Below are 17,360 nucleotides of genomic sequence, written 5' to 3'. Positions count from 1 at the left end.
GCTATCTTGTTTTGGCTGGCGATGCCATTGTCGGGGCTATGTTTTTCTGGTTCCTGATGATGGCCATGGCTGGATTGATTGGCTACATGCTCTCCGTGCGTGCTCAGTACAACCAGATGGTCCTGTCAAGGTAAACAGCAAAACTAATTGCATGTGTTTGCAAACAATCTGTTTATAAAAGGACGCTTCTCGAATAAATCGGATGGCCGCGCCAGACGTCGCTGGGTAAGACTAAGATCGAAAGGCCTCTCTACGAGGAAGGAGAAACTGGTTGCAATAGGAATTATTCGACTAGTAATTTTGTTACAAGAGAAGCAATACGAGAGGTGGGCTGGGAACGATAGTAGTATTTTTTTAGAAGTACTGGGAACGGCTGAGAAGAAGGGAAAAAACGGAACGGAGAGAGGAGCGGGCCTGCAAGGGAGGAAACGGAAAAAAGGGAAAAGGGGATTAATTCGGGAAACTATTCTAATCCCTTCGAGGGGATGTTCCCTCTTTTGCTTAAAAACCATCTAAACGGTTATGAAAAATTCTGAAAAAATTTGACAACATTCATACAACACATATATACAACTCCACAAAATCTTAAGTCCAAACTCAACTCACACGTCGAGATATAAAAAAGACAAATTCAGCATATAAATAGTAGCGTACTGTTTATATCTAAATTTGTCTTTTTTATTTCTCGATGTGTAGATCGAATTTGAACATGAATTTTGGTGGACTAGTAGGTATCATTATACTCTACATTATCAATTTTTTTCAGAATTTTTCACAACCATTTGTATCAAATTTGGAAAAAAAAGATATACGAGGGGATATCCCCTCGAGGGATTAGAATCCACACTCGATTAATCCTAACGCGCAGCGAATTAGCGTTACCGTATTTTTTTCCTTTACTTTCCTTTTTCCTCTTTCCTGTTCCTTTGCACGCCTTTCCTTTTTCCTTTTTGGGTAATCCGAATCCTCTCCTTCCGCCCCGCTACCCGCTACGGGCAGCTCCTCCTCCATTATAAAACCCGCCACCCCGCTCGCGGTTACAACCCCATAAGTCCACAACCCTAGTACCCTACGACTGAGATGGCCATCGCCGCGGATGGCGAAGCAGACGCCGAGGTCGACGCAAAGACCCCGTCGACCATCACCGGTGAAAAGACCCCGTCGATCGTCACCGGCGCCGAGACAGAGGACTTCTTGCGGGGAGACGCCATCGACGACACCACCCATGTGGCGAGTGACTCATCCTCCCCCGACGACAATCCCTCCGACATTCGGCCGCCGTCGCGCGACTCGGACGGCGACCACTCGGGCTCGGCGACGATCTCCCCGGCGAGTCGATCGGGCCGAGGCCGCAGAGTCACCACTGTCTACAATGAAGGCTCCAATCGGATTCGAGCTCGCATAATCTTGATCTCAGTCCCGTTCCTTTTCCTCGTATGCTCTCCGCCGCTGCTGCGCCGCCACTCCGGTGACCCGCTGGCCCTCCTGTGGACGATCGCCCTCCTCATGTGCACCCACCTCTTCTTCTTGATCTCCAGCCTCTCACGCACAATGCGTCCCTCCACAGTCTTCTTCCGCGTCTCCTACGGCGTCCTTGTGGCCGTCGCCGCCGACACGTTCGCTGGCCCCGACGCCGGGTTCGCCGTCATGCACCTCGCCACAGGCTGGACGGCCGGCTTGCTCGGGTACGCCTACGCCGAGCACCTGCAGCACATTGGCAAGGAGACGACGGCCAAGAACATGGCTCCCCCAACCTTCTTGACCGAGGAGGAGAAGAGCTCCTTCAAGGTGCACCGCCGTAGTGTTGCTGCCTTCTTTACCTTGCTCTCTTTAGCCGTGGCAACGGCCGGAGCTCTTCTGGTGAAGATGCCTCCTCCTGCACTGTCCCTGCTCGTCACCATTCTCTCGATTCTGGAAGGGATTGCCATCTACTGCTGGGCGATTTTCACTGCTAAGTTCTTACTGTTTGAAGCCTTCGTCTCGGTTCATCAGCTTGGCTACATGTTGTGCTATATTGGCCCGTATCTGCTGCTGAGCTCCATCCTATGTGTGCCGCTGAGCTGCCTTGTCTTGGCTGGCGATGCCATCGGGGCTATGTTTTTCTGGTTTGTAATGATGGCCATTGCTGGATTGCTTGGCTACATGCTCGCTGTGCGTGTTCAATACAACAAGATGGTGCTGCCAAGGTAAATCAACAAACTAAATGCAGGTCTTTGCTTCTAGCATAATTAAGCGATATGTTTGTAAAATGGTTACTTGAGAAGCTGCATAACTATGCAAATTAATCTTCATTAAACTTTTGATGAGCATTGGCATGATCTGTATGCGACGGGGAGTTGTTTGGCACATTGTGGGTTGCTAACAGGTTGTAGTTTGTCTGATAGATCCGTAGTGCTGCCACATACCAATTCTGTTTAGTTTGATACTTTAATGCGTTTCCAAACGATTGCAGGATTACTGATTCTGAGGTTCCAAATAACGTTTAATTGTTGTGCATGTTTAAAATGTTGCTATCTGAATTTGTGACATGTTTATTGGACTCTCCTCAGGCTGCCGGTGGAGCAGAGCAGAGATGAAGATGGCCTACAACAGGTCTGGTCTTGATTCTGACTGCCAGCGTCTAGATAAACAGTACTGCGGCAGCTTATTGATCTCAACACTCAACAACCAACTACCCCTGAATTGGAAAAAAATTCTCTGGTGCGGAGCCCCAATCCTCAGCGCGTGAGGCACCATCCTAGATGGGTGCCACCTGTATTCTCACCAATCTTAAAGCACCGGAAAAAAGTAAAGCAATTTGGATTTTTTTTTCTTAGCGTATACCCTCCATATTCCAGTAGTGCCCTACGAAGTTGTATCGTATTCTCTACCCTAATCACGTCATTAGTGTTCCTCGTTCCTCGGAGCCGTAATCCAGCTATTCGCCCTTCCGTTCCGGCCATCACCGCGTGTGTAGTTCGCCGCCCTTCCGCCGTCGCCGTCGCTGTGGCCGTCGACGTCGTCATCACCGTTGCTATCAATGTAGATGAATCCCCGTGGCGGCGCCTTCGTCGGTGCTGTTGCCTGCCCATCCGCCGGTGGTGACGATCCTTCGAGGCCGCCCACCACAAACACCACGATATCGATGAATGCAACTGCCAGCACAACCTTGACCACAACCATATGGCATCGACATTCTCGACGATGGCGCATTCGTCGATGCTCAATGAACTGGAGATTAGATTTTGAAGAAGCTGTGATTCCTAAGTAGACATTGTACTTATCATATAAGTAGAAAACAATAACATTAACTATTGTTTCTAATTTGTAAGCTATTGCAACCTTTATTTCTTCCTGGAAGCAATTTGTAGTGATTCGATATACTCAAACACGCTATTTCTTTCTAGTATATTTTTCTTTGGAGCTTCGTGCCTTGTAAACGGGCTGCCATGCATTGTTGATTGGTCCATGGTTGATCAGGGGCCTCAGAGGATCGTCACCGCCGGCGGATGAGCAGGATGCGGCACCGGCGAAGGCGCCGCCGCGGGGATTCATCTGCATTGACTACGACGGCCACGGCCACGGCGACGGCCACGGTGACGGTGGAAGGGCGGCGAACTACACGCGCGGCGATGGCCGGAACGGAAGGGCGAATAGCTGGATTACGGCTCCGACGAACGAGGAACGCTAACGACGTGATTAGGGCAGAGAATACGATACAAGTTCGTAGGGCACCACTGGAATACGGATCGTATACGCTAAGAAAAAAAAATCCAAATTGCTTTACTTTTTTCCGGTGCTTTAATATTGGTGAGAATACAGGTGGCATCTATCTAGGATGGTGCCTCACGCTCTATGGATTGGGGCTCCGCCCCAGAGAATTTTTTTTCCCTGAATTAGTAGTCCACTAGTCCTTAACGAATACTCCTACATGCATGTGTAAAGATTAGGGGTTATCCTCGAGCGCATTATGCTATAATACGAATCTATGAATGTGTAATTCTTAACCCTTATCGATCGGCACATATTTGAATTGAGACATCTGAGCTACTATGTAGTACTGTTTGTGGTAGCCATCCTTGATCAAAGTATATGGAATTCATGCTTTAGCTGCATTTTGGCCCGTGACTATATTTGCCTTTTTAGCCTTGGGTTAATTGGATCCATACCACTGCAAATGTGATAAATCAAAAATATACCACTACTATTCACGTTATCTGCTAGATGTCACTGTAAAATTTTAAAATTAGAACCATGCTACTTCCGTCACTCTTTCCATCCTCCCATCAATCTTTTCGTCTTCCCCATCCTCTCCCCGTTCTCCTCCTCTCCACTGCCCCGGATGACGACGCCGCCGACGCCTTGCTCGCCCACCTCGCCGACCGCGGATACGGCCGTGACCTGTGCCTCGTCGCCGAGCTCCGCATCGAGCGCACAGACTCCGCGGTCGCCTTCTTCGCGCCCTGCGCCGCAGCCAGCGGCGGCAAGAACCGGCAGTGCCTCGTCCCGCCCTCATCCGCCGGCCACCGCTCCACCATTGCTTTCCTCGCGTGAGGGGACGTCGTGTTCTTCTGGCCGTTGTCATGTCCAGTAAAAGGTCGGCAAGCGTATGCCTCGATTGTTCTCCAGAATCTCTCGAAAACACGGATTGGAATCTAGAAAGCTTGCATATTTTGGGTTTAATATGTTTCCAATCCACACTACAAGCTACCACTAGGCAAAATCCTTTGTTTTGATACGATACGAGCAAAGAAGGGAATCAATCACTTACAGCTTCGATGTCGATTCTGTAGACGAGCAGGCGGCGTCGCTCGCGGCAGCTGGCGCGGTAGGCCACGGTGATGTGCGCGGCGGCGAGCGCGAGCGACATGAGGAACATGGCCTCCACGGCGACGAGCTGGCCCTTGCCCTGCAGCCCCAGCCCGGCCCCGTCGGGCACCGCGCCGAACACCACGGCCGCCTTGGTGGCGACGTAGCACACCAGGTGGAGCGGTGGTCATGGGAGAGCATCCCCTCGCCGTCGCCGCCGCCGTTCGCCGCCGGCCGCGACCCCATGTTCGTCACTGCCTACGCCATGCACCCGGACGGCCGCGGCAGCGACTTCCTCGACTCCCTCCTCGAGCTCATGGCTGCCGGCAAGATGGAGGAGCGGGTCAACGTGGTGAACATGCCGGAGAGAGGATGGGAATGATGGAAAGATTGACGGGGAGGACGAAAAGAGTGACGGAGTGGCATGGTTCCAAACGATGACCACTTGCCAAACGTGAGTCTCCTATTCTCTCTTCCTCCCATCTCTCTCGCTTGCAAGTTGCAACTCGCTCAAAGAGAAAGATACTCATACTCGCTCAAAGAGAAAAATACTGATACCTCCTCAAAGGGGTTGTTTAGATTGTAGCCAAAATACACCTTACCAAATTTTGACAATGACAAAATTACAGTAAGTTGACAATATTACTAAGTTTTGGTAGGATTCCTTATGTATTTATCAAGTTTTGGTAAAAGAACTAAATATATAGACATATTTAACAACTTTTTGTTTAAAAAAATAGTATGGTTTAAAATAACAACAATCTGAACAACCAAAATAATTTAGAGAGTGTGGGATATGGAGAAGCTGTTAGAATGTATATAAAATTTGAAAAGAAATTATTTTGCTTCATTGCCAAATGAACAAATAAAGAGCAAGATTTGAAGAAACTCTTGGAGATGCTTAGACTAGACGCACATTTGGATTGCTAAAAAAAAACCTGTAAAGGCAAAGATCGGCAATGACAAGTTTTAGGCTGAGTTTGTTTATTGGGGTTGAACTCATCTCTCACGCACGTAAAACAGAGGGACTCATTAACATATAATTAATCAAGTATTAATTATTTTTAAAAAATAAAAATAAATTAATATAATTTTTTAAATCGACTTTCGTATAAATAATTTTTTGCAAAACATATCGTTAAGTAGTTTGAAATGCATGCACACAAAAAAAAAAATGAGGTGGTTGAGTTGGAAAGAACTCAGCCTTAGTAACGTTAAGAATAGTAAATGTGCTATTTACAATTAGAGATCCCACTAATTTTGGCAACAAATCGATCAGTCCTAATTGACTGGAGCGATACACACCAGCAGTCAAGTCAATTTCTCCTCCATCGCTGCCGCGGCTGTCGTGGTGGTCTTTCGCCGGCCCTGCTCTCGCTTCGACTTCACAACCCCCACAACCCTACGACTGGAATGGCCATCGCCGCGGCTTGCGAAGCAGATGGCGCCGAGGCTGTGGTGGCCGGCCACCTCGTCGACGCCAAGGCTCCGTCGACCACCATCACCGGTCTCTCCTCCGGTGAAGGCGGTCCAGATCACATTATACCTCGCGTTATCTTGATCTCATGCCTGTTCCTCGTATTCTCCCCGCCGCTGCTGCTCCGCAACTCCTGCGAGCCGCTGGCCCTCCTGTGGACGATCGCCTTCCTCATCTCCGCCTACCTCTTCTTCTTGATCTCCACCCTCTCGCGCACAATCCGTCCCTCCACCGTGTTCCTCCACATCTCCTATGGCGTCCTTCTGGCCGACGCAGCCGGAACGGTTGCTGGCCCCAGCGTCGGGTTCGCCGTCATGCACCTCGCCACAGGCTGGACGGCCGGCCTGCTCGGGTACGCCTACGCCGATCACCTGCAGCGCATTGGCACGGAGACGGCGGCCATGCGCGTGGATCCCCCAACCTTCTTGACCGAGGAGGAGGAGACGTCCTTCAAGACAGATCGTGGTGTTACAGCTGCCGGGTTTGGTATAATATCTCTGCTGATGGTTACGCCCATAGCTCTGCTATTGAGGCCGTTTGCTGATCCTGATCCTGATCTGCTGCCTATGTTCGTGGCCTTTCTTTCGGTTGTGGAGGGGGCTGCCATCTTGTCCTGGGCTGCTTTCGTTGCTAGGTTTGTGCTTCATGATGCCCTCCTGTCCGTTGACCAGATTGGCCACATCATGTTGTGCTATATTGTCCCATATCTGGTGATTAGCTTCTTTCTTCTTCTGCTGCTGACTGGCGTTGGCTTTGCTGGCGAAACCATTGGGGCTACGTTTTTATGGTGCTTGATGCTGTCCATAGCTGGATTGCTTGGCTACGAGCTCTCTGTGCATGCCCAATGCAATCAGATGATGCTCTCAAGGTAAACAACAGATATGCAATTGCTTCTAGCATAAACATTTTGTTTATAAAATGATGTAAGATCGAATCATAAGAACTAAGCCAACCAAAGGGGGGTGAATGGTTGAGATACCCAAAAACCAAAAACTTTTAGCGGAAATAAAAGTTACCATCGAAATCGATGGATCGCGGTCTGACCGAGGTAGTTGTGCCGGTCTGACCGTCTGAAAGCCACCGGTCTGACCGAGATTGAAACTCTGGTCTGACCGCCTTATCAGCTGTCGCTTGCTGGCGCCGCCGCCGGTTTGACCGCCGCTGAGATGCCGGTTAGACTGCCGAAACCCGGTGAAACACAAATCGAAGAACTCTCAAAGTAGATGACAACTTTATTGCTTCTCTCTGTGTTTACAAAGTGCACCAACAGCACTCCTTACAAAATTTGGACTGCTTCCAAATTCGACTCCGCATCCCATACGCACACAATACCTCCATCGTATGCCATATGGAATCTCCATCAACCACGTGCATCAACTCTAGCCTTAGTATCCCGCATGATGTTTGACCACCACGGACATCGTCTTACCACCAAGCCAACTCCCGGTCCATCACCGCAAATACTCTCTCGAGGCATCGAGTCACCTACACATGAAACAAACAAAGAAACCATATTCCGAGACCAAGCTATCTCCAACTTGACCCATTAGTAGCAAACAACAGTATTACATACGTATAATATCCATCTAGAAGCCATAACCATAAAACAATCACGGATATCCAAAGAAACAACTCGAAACCGAAACCGACACAGCGTCGGCCGGTCAGACCGCGGGCTGCGCCGGCCTAACCGCGCAATACACGCTGGTCTGACCGGCACACCCAGCCCGGTTTGACCGGTCCCAACAAACCAGTAAATCCTGTTCATTTCCTGAAAATTGATTATCTCCAAAACCACTTCGACGATAATCTCCAAATATCAAAACCGATAATCACATATGCCAATTGTTCATCACAGAATAAGAATCAAAACACACGTTGATCTTACAATCTCCCCCTTAATGAACAAATTGGCAAACCCATTAAAAATGTTTTGGAGTTTGAAAAATTAAAAACAAAAACGGTAAAAAAACACACTTCGTACAAACGTACACATCGTGCTCAAAAATCCAAAAGAAAACTTCTCCCCCTTTTTAAAAGAAAGAAATTCCCAATTGAAAAAACATGCTCTTCTCAAAAACTCTTCTCTTCTCATAAAAACTCATCTCTTCTTCCCAAAAAACTTATCTCTTCTCCCCCTTTTGACAATGATTTCATCAAGCATAGGAATTATGTTTTTGAAAGTATAAGAGCTTAGCATACATATAGCATATCAAGTCATGTGTTGCAATAAAAAGAAGATAAACCCATCTATAACAGAACAAGCATGCATTAAAGTATAACCATGAACCAAAGATTTTACAATTAAGCCTGAATCAACAATCAAAATTCATGATTTCATACGATTTATAATGCAACATCTTAACAGCACATAGGTTGAAAAATAAACACTAAACACATATACCTATTGCATTTATCACTCTTTCTCAAATAACCTTTAGCACAAAACAACCAAGAGAATTTTTTTTGAACTTTCTCTTTTCTTAAGCCTTTTTGCTCATATTTTTCTTTTTTATTCCGGGTACGTCCTTGTCGTCAAGACTGTTTCCAGGGATTCGGCACCTATTATTTTGCTCACATCGAATACGTCCTTGTCGTCAAGACTGTTTCCAAGAATTCGGTATTCATTTTTTTCATATTTTTTATTCTCTTTTTCACAATGAGCAATTAAAGCTATTTGAGGAATAACAATTCAATAAAGCATATAAATAGAGCATTTATAAATCAAACCATATGCTAGCTTCAACATTACATATTTTCTTAATTCAAGTATAGAATTTAAGTGTCATGCATCATCTCCCTTAAAAGCAAAAACTAAATCTCATGAAAAGATTAGAATACATACAAGTTATGCTAGAGAAAAATAAACCTTCAAAATATTACTAGCATACACAAGAAAATACCATATGTATAAACAAAGCTCTCTTTTATCAATTTTTTCATTGTCATATTTTTGCTTGATAAAACCATGAGGTACAAACTCCCCCTCAAAACATGCCAAAAGAAAGTCATAAAAAGCACTAACTCCCCCTCAAAATAACCCCCAATTCTTCCCGAACAAAAATCAAGAAAAAATCAAAGATTTTGAAAAAGACATCCAATTGCCAACGATATCACCAAAATTCTCAAGAATTGACATACATCCAATAGTATTAACAAAAACTACTACCTCAAACATTAGCACATGAAAAAGCTAATAAACAAAAGAATAGACCAAAATTATGTCAATCCAAAAGTAAAGTGATGTTACCTTGCTATACAATCGTCATCTCAAAGTTAAATGCACATGGGGAGTATGCCGCCAAAATACCTACGAACCAGAAGATGTCGAGACCTCCGTGTTGGGGTTAGAAATAAGAAATTTTGGAATCCAACACTGAGTCACACGACCACTAGAACCAGTAGGTACATACGCACTTACAAAATCAGAATCAGATTTACCAAAAAACTTACCTTTTTGCTTCACAAAAGTCTGAGTTGAATTTCGCACAAAATTGCCCCGAGGCCGGTCTGACCGCCACTGTGCCTGTGGTCTGACCGGGCCTGGCAACCGGTCTGATCGCCGGTTTACCTGCGGTCTGACCGCTGGCCGGTCTAACCGACTGGTCAGTGTCGGTCTAACCGTGGTTCTCGAATTAAAACCCGATTTTTGCCAATGTCGTTTTGCAAAAGCAATTTCTCTTTCCTTTTTCTGTTTATGGGCAAGTCTAAAACAAAAACCAACCAAATGTCCATCTTTTCCACAAAAAGAACAAGTGTACTTCTCACGACAAGTTTGTGAAGTAGATGGTTTTGCAACAACAGAAGGTTTTGCATTCACAACATTTGATTTCGAAGAAGATGTATTCAAAGAAGACATGATGCCAGCAGATTTAAACACAGTGTTCTTAGGCTCTGATTCAATCAAAATTTCACCTCTCCTAGCAACACCCAAAACAGTAGGAGGATGTCTAGAATTATGAGCATAAGGATCAAAACCTAAACCACGATTGTGTGTGCTAACCTTAGATTGATCAAGAATCATGTTGAGGTTCTTTTTACCATCAGAAAATCTTTGCAAAGAACTTTTCAAATAAGAAACCTCCTGAGTAAGAATAGCATAATTTTTGCAAGCATCCAAAAGACCTTTTTGTTTTCTACAAGTTGAGCAAGAAAACACCTCATCTTGTTTAACAATTTCCTCCATGTGTTTAACACGCCCTAAAGCATCTTTCAACTTTATCTCATTCAAAACACACTTTGAACAATCTTGAGAAATCAAAACACCATTGTTTTGTTTTGCCTTATTTGCACATGAAGCATTCGCCAAAGAACTTGCACAAAAAGCAACTTTGTATTTTTTCAAAACATTCTTTGTCAAAATCAACTCATCAACAACACGAGCATGTAAAGCAAACCCAAGAGCAAAAGAAGATTCCAATTTTTTAGATTTTTCAATCTCAAATTCCAATTTTTTGCAATTAACAGAATTGACATCTCGCAAAGCATTAATTTTAGAAAATAAAACTTCACAAGATTGACAATTATCATCATCAGGAATCGAAGATTTTAATCTATCAATTTCAGCATTTAAAATCTCAATAGTGTGATCCTTCTCATCAAGCACAATAGAACATGTTTGAAGTTTTTTTTAGCAAATTTGTAAGCAGCAAGTTCTAATTAATCATAACTATGCTTTTCTTCATTATCATCATCAGATTCATCAACATGAGAACTTGCATTACGAGCAATAAAAGCTAGATCAACAACTTGCTTACATTTGCCCTCATCTTCATCTTCAGATCCATAAAAAACTTTTATGAGTTCTTGAATTAACCACTGCATGCAATGCTTCTACTTCTTCTTCTCCTTCATGTTCTTCTTCTTGTTCATGTCATCCTCTTTGACTCTACCATCATCTTCCTTCTTGCCTCTCCCAAGCTTAGGACAATATGAGCGAAGATGATCAAGTGCACCACACACAAAACAACGATTCGGTTCTCCTCTTTTCCTGTTCCTAACATTTTCCATAGCTCGAGAAAATTTGTTAGATAGCAAAACCAAGTCCTCCTCCTCGAACTGTTCGAGTTGATCATCGGACATGGCATTAAATAAAGCAAGAACAAAAGACTTCGATGAAGAAGTACCATCATTCAAAGAAGTTGAAGACGAAACCAAAGCACTAGACTTAGAATCACCTTTACGAGAAAGAATATTCATCTCATGAGTTTTCAGTTTTGTGTAAAGCGAATCCAAAGTCAAAGTAGACATGTTCACAGACTCCTGAATAGGTGTAACTTTCATCTCCCAAATAGACATGTCAAGACCAATCAAAAAGTGACGAGAAATCTCAGATTGTGGATAATTAGCATCATAAGAAGAATCAAAAGATCTAAGATCACTCAAAATTTTATTAAACCTAGAAAGATAGTCATCCAAAGGTTCTCCAGGTTTCATCTCAAATTTAATGTACTCCTTTTTGAAAAGATCACGACGAAGTTCTTTAATGTTATTTGTACCTTGATGAAAATTATTCAAAGCAACCCAAATCTCATGAGCAGTTTGAAGATGAGCAACACGATCATAATCCGAACGAGAAATCCCACTCAAAAGAATATTGCGAGCTTTGCAATTTAGTTCAAAAGTAGTTTTTTCAGCAGCAGTATTAATAGCTTCAGGAATCACATAAGGAAGAGAAACTTTTCTCCAAATATCATAATTCTCAGCCATAATGTAAGATTGCATCCTACTACACCAATGAGAAAAATCCGTTCCATCGAAAACATGAGGCTTAGTTGAAAACTTATTAGAAGCAGCCATGGCAAAAACTCTAGATCGGTTAAAATCCAAAGAAGCAAACAAAGCTCTGATACCACTTGTAGGATTGAATCACAAGAACTAAGCCAACCAAAGGGGGGGGTGAATGGTTGAGATACCCAAAAACCAAAAACTTTTAGTGGAAATAAAAGTTACCCTCGAAATCGATGGATCGCGGTCTGACCGAGGTAGTCGTCCGGTCTGACCGTCTGAAAGCCACCGGTCTGACCGAGATTGAAACTCCGGTCTAACCGCCTGATCAGCTGTCGCCACCACCGGTCTGACCGCCCTTACGCCGCCGGTCGGACCGCCGCGATGCCGCCGGTCTGACCGCCACTGAGATGCCGGTTAGACTGCCGAAACCCGGTGAAACACAAATCGAAGAACTCTCAAAGTAGATGACAACTTTATTGCTTCTCTCTGTGTTTACAAAGTGCACCAACAACACTCCTTACAAAAATCTCGACTAAACTCGAAACCCTAACTAAACTAGCTCTCAAAAGCTATACAAAAGCGATACAAAGCGATGCAGGGAAGACTCACGCTCCTCCTCTATTTATACATGAGGTAGGCAGCCTAAAGCCACGAACCAAACTCATACTAAGAGTCCTAAACACCTTAGGAAACCCTCTAGTACAAGAAAGAACCTTTACATAACCAATCGTACCAAATTTGGACTCCTTCCAAATTCGACTCCGCATCCCATACGCATACAATACCTCTATCATATGCCATATGGAATCTCCATCAACCACGTGCATCAACTCTAGCCTTAGTATCCCGCATGATATTTGACCACCACGGACATCGTCTTACCACCAAGCCGACTCCCGGTCTATCACCGCAAATACTCTCCCGAGGCATCGAGTCACCTACACATGAAACAAACAAAGAAACCATATTCCGAGACTAAGCTATCTCCAACTTGACTCATTAGTAGCAAACAACAGTATTACATACGTATAATATCCATCTAGAAGCCATAACCATGAAACAATCACGGATATCCAAAGAAACAACCCGAAACCGAAACCGACACAGCGTTGGCCGGTCAGACCGCGGGCTGCGCCGGTCTGACTGCGCAATACACGCCGGTCTGACCGGCACACCCAGCCCGGTCTGACCGGTCCCGACAAACCAGTAAATCCTGTTCATTTTCTGAAAATTGATTATCTCCAAAACCACTTCGACGATAATCTCCAAATATCAAAACCAATAATCACATATGCCAATTGTTCATCACAAAATAAGAATCAAAACACACATTGATCTTATAAATGATTCATCAAGAAGCTACGCCATATAGCAATGCAACCTAATTTTCATTATGCTTGTAGCATGACATGATTTGTAGGTGGGTGGAAGTTCTTTTGGCGCCATTTAGGTTGTTACAGAATGTATTAGTTAATTTGTTTGTTAGATAAATACCTCAAATTCAATATCCATGTAAGCATGATTAGTTTTACTACATTGTTATGAAGCAATTTTGATCTCTCGAGGAGATGTCCCCTCGTTATTTGCATGTCACTCAAATGGTTACGAAAAAAATTTAAAAAAAATTAGAGAAGATGTATTAACATGTGATATATCACTCAACAACATGCAAGTTCAAATTTAACTTCTATATCTCGCAACGAAAAAAACAAATTAAACTACAGCTAGTTAACGTATATTCACAATCAAATTTGTTTTTCTTCGTTACGAGATGTAGAAGTTGAATTTGAACTTGCAAGTTTGTAGAGTGATATATAACATGTTAATACATCTTTTTTATTTTTTAAAAAATTTTCATAACTATTTGAGTGATATGCAAATAACGAGGGGATATCCACTCCAGGGATCAAAATCCACTCCAGTTTCAAACCATTGCAGCTAGATTGCTAGTTCCGATGTTTCAAATAACATTTAGTTGTTTCATGTTTAATGTTGCTATCTGATTTTCTAGCCGGATGGTTTTGTCATGGTAAACTAGTATCCTGATGAAGCAAACTGACCAGCTAGTTTCTTTTATCCTTTTTATTTCATCCAACAAATTTCATGTGCTTTGGCAAAATGGCATGTGTATTTGATAGATCCATAGTTTGAAACTTTACTGTGTTTCCAAACAACTGTGGATTACTGATTCTGAGGTTCCAAATAACATTTAATTGTAGTCCATGTTTATCGTTGCTCTCAGAATTTTCTGACATGCTTATTGGACTCCTTAGGCGGGCGCTGGAGCTGCAGGATGGCCATAGTTCTGCTGCTGGGGAGAGTCCGACTGCCGCCACTACTTCTGATGACTAGACAAGGAGTGCTGATGACTAACCTCCTGAATTAGTTCTTAACGAATGTACTCCTTGCTGCCGTGATGGCTTTCAATGTAAGCCGGGCCTATATATGTACCTTTTGTCTAAAAACCCATTTTACAAAAAAAGGAGTCTTAGCAACCAAGTGGCAACAGCTTCACAAGCCTGCCCACACAAGAAAACTCTCAACCTCTCTTGGCCCATACAAACTTGTTTGCACTTTGCAACAAGGAACTTGAGCAAGAGAACATCTCAATATTAGCTAGCTTGCCAGCACAAAGAAAAAAAAAAGAAGATTTAGCCAATCCCAGTTCTCTGATCTCTCAAAGCAGTGAGATCACCCTTTTCATCTTATCAGTCATCAGGTCTATCATCTCGACCTCCTCAGCGCGATAAAGAACTTTTCAGTGCACCAAATTAAAAATGATTTGTAAAGGTAATACTGGTGGGAAATAAACCAATTTCGATCTAAATATCATGTTGTTTCTTGTGGTCCAAAGCACCGAGCAAATATCAGCTAACAAAGCGGTAAAAAAAACTCTGATTTTTGAATGGTTAGTGTTTTTGGTTGGCATAAAAAACTCACGGAATTCCCTGGGATTGATGCCCATCAGCTGGGTGGCCCGCCTAATTGCGCGGCTAGCACCCAAACAAAATCATATATTTTTTTAAGTATGATTTTACTTAAAATTTATTAAATAGCTATCTCATTGTCTTAAGATTTTGAGAGACCAAATCTTATCATCCTCGTGTTTCTAATTATATAGTTTTTAAAAGTCACACCAGTTGCTACCCCTTATGTCATCTCCTTTATTTGCTTGCTCGATCTACCACTATTTTTATTTATTCTTCTTGGAACCTTTAAAAATTGGATTTTATAGTTTTTAGAGTTTATTGTCACGTTGTGTTTCATTTTTATAATTTCTAGATGTCCCGTCAAGCGTTGCCATTATACTCCTATACGGGCCGTCCACTGTCTCTTCTCTTTATTGTTATTGAGATTTTAAAAATCGAACATAATTATCATTTGGGTTCATTTTTACTTTCTAGAAGTCCTGCCAAACCGTTAGTAGCTTTGCCATTGTACTCCTCTACGGCTCGCCCGCTGCTTACCTTCTTTATTGTCATTGAGATTTTAAAATCGAACATGATTATCATTGTTTTTTTTTACTTTTTAGAAATTCTGAACCTTTAAAAGTTGGACTTGTAGTTTCATTTTTTATAATTTTTAGAAGTCCTATCAAACGATACCACTATGCCCCTCTACACCATGTTCGCCACCTACTTCTTTATTGTTATTGTGATTCTAAAAATCGAACATAACTATCGTTGGAATTTATTTTTTATTTTCTAGAAGTCCCGTCAACCGTCGGTGGCTCTGAAACTATACTCTTATACACCCCGCCCGCCACTTCTCCTTTTTATTGTCATTGAGATTTTAAAAATCAAATACAATTATCAATGCGGTTTGTTTTTTTTACTGTCTAAGAAGTCTCGGCAACCGCCTTACTCGTTTGCTTCACGGCCTGCCTGACGTCTCTCCTTTTTAATCGTCATTAGGATTCTATGTTTTATTGACAATTTTTATATGTCGTATCAACCGCCACCACTCCACTCCTTTATAGGCCTGTTACTTAATTTATCTCGTCATATGTTTTAGATGGTCTTTTCTTTCAATAATCTTTATTTTTATCAAAAATTTTAGTTATTTATAAATTGTATTCCTAATTGAAATCTTATTTTTCTTTTTCTAATTTCAGTATTTTTTTTAAAAAAATAGTTAATACCAATATGTTTTTTTAATTTTTTTTATTTTTTATTTTCAATTTCAGTTGTTTCAAAATTATATTCTTAATTGAACTCTCTTTTAGTTTTTTACAATTTTAAATATTATTTTTATTTTTATTCTAAATTTTAATTAATCTCGTATTGGGTTCTTACGTGGATTCTTCGTTCAATATTGCTTATTTTTAATTTCGAATTTAAACTAATTTTAAATTGTATTCCTATTTGAACTCTTATTTTATTTTCTTTTTCTAATTTTGGATTTATTTATTTTTATTCCAAATTTTAATTAATCTCGTATTGGGTTCTTATATGAACTCTTCTTTTAATATTCCTTATTTTTAATACCTAATTTCATCTATTTTTAAATTGTATTCCTACTTGGACTCTCATTTCCTTTTCTAATTTTAGATTTTATTTTATTTTTATTTCGAATTTTGATTAATCTCGTATTGGGTTCTTATATGGAAACTTCTTTCAATATTACTTATTTTTAATTCCGAATTTCAGCTATTTTTAAATTGTATTCCTACTTGGACTCCCCTTTCCTTTTCTAATTTCGGATTTTATTTTATTTTTATTTCGAATTTTGATTAATCTCGTATTGGGTTGTTACATGGAAACTTCTTTCAACATTGCTTATTTTTAATTCCGAATTTCACCTATTTTTAAATTGTATTTCTACTTGGACTCTCTTTTTTTTTCCTAATTTTGGATTTTATTTTATTTTTATTTCGAATTTTAATTAATCTCGTATTGAGTTCTTATATGGAAACTCCTTTCAATATTGCTTATTTTTAATTTTGAATTTCAGCTATTTTTATATTGTATTTCTATTTGGACTCTCCTTTTCTTTTTTTTTCTTTTTCTCTGATTAATGTGGGAATTTCTAGCCCCCACAGCGAACGTGGTGCCTCCTTTTCTAAATTTTAATTAATCTCGTATTGGGTTCTTACATGGATTCTTTGTTCAATATTGCTTATTTTTAATTCTGAATTTCAACTAATTTTAAATTGTATTACTACTTGAACTCTTATTTTATTTTCTTTTGCTAATTTCGGATTTATTTATTTTTATTCCAAATTTTAATTAATCTCGTATTGAGTTCTTATATGAACTCTTCTTTTAATATTCCTTATTTTTAATACCGAATTTCAGCTATTTTTAAATTGTATTCCTACTTGTACTCTCATTTCCTTTTCTAATTTTGGATTTTATTTTATTTT

The 17,360-nt window shown here is 41.5% G+C and overlaps 1 protein-coding gene across 1 annotated transcript; it reads right to left on the bottom strand.

The window, feature by feature from the left end:
* Positions 1-3,912: 3,912 nt before the first annotated feature.
* On the bottom strand, positions 3,913-5,364 carry LOC127759983 (uncharacterized). Its single transcript, XM_052284192.1, has 2 exons — positions 4,751-5,364; positions 3,913-4,634 (listed from the first exon to the last, which is right to left on the bottom strand). The coding sequence occupies exons 1-2, from the start codon at positions 4,856-4,858 to the stop codon at positions 4,266-4,268; spliced, it is 477 nt and encodes a 158-aa protein (XP_052140152.1). The 5' UTR covers positions 4,859-5,364; the 3' UTR covers positions 3,913-4,265.
* Between the last annotated feature and the right edge of the window lie 11,996 nt (positions 5,365-17,360).

Source organism: Oryza glaberrima, chromosome 1 (genome assembly GCF_000147395.1).
Source record: "Oryza glaberrima chromosome 1, OglaRS2, whole genome shotgun sequence".
Taxonomy (NCBI): Eukaryota; Viridiplantae; Streptophyta; class Magnoliopsida; order Poales; family Poaceae; genus Oryza; species Oryza glaberrima.
The sequence above is the reverse complement of the archived record's forward strand: the minus strand, read 5'-3'. Positions and strand labels throughout refer to the sequence as shown.

What these genes read in the sequence shown, in the direction of transcription:
- LOC127759983 (XM_052284192.1), bottom strand. Translation starts at nt 4,858, where the DNA reads ATGTTCCTCATGTCGCTCGCGCTCGCCGCCGCGCACATCACCGTGGCC. An exon ending in ACAGAATCGACATCGAAGCT is followed by an intron (nt 4,635 to 4,750) that starts GTAAGTGATTGA and finishes CAAGCTTTCTAG; the next exon opens with ATTCCAATCCGTGTTTTCGA.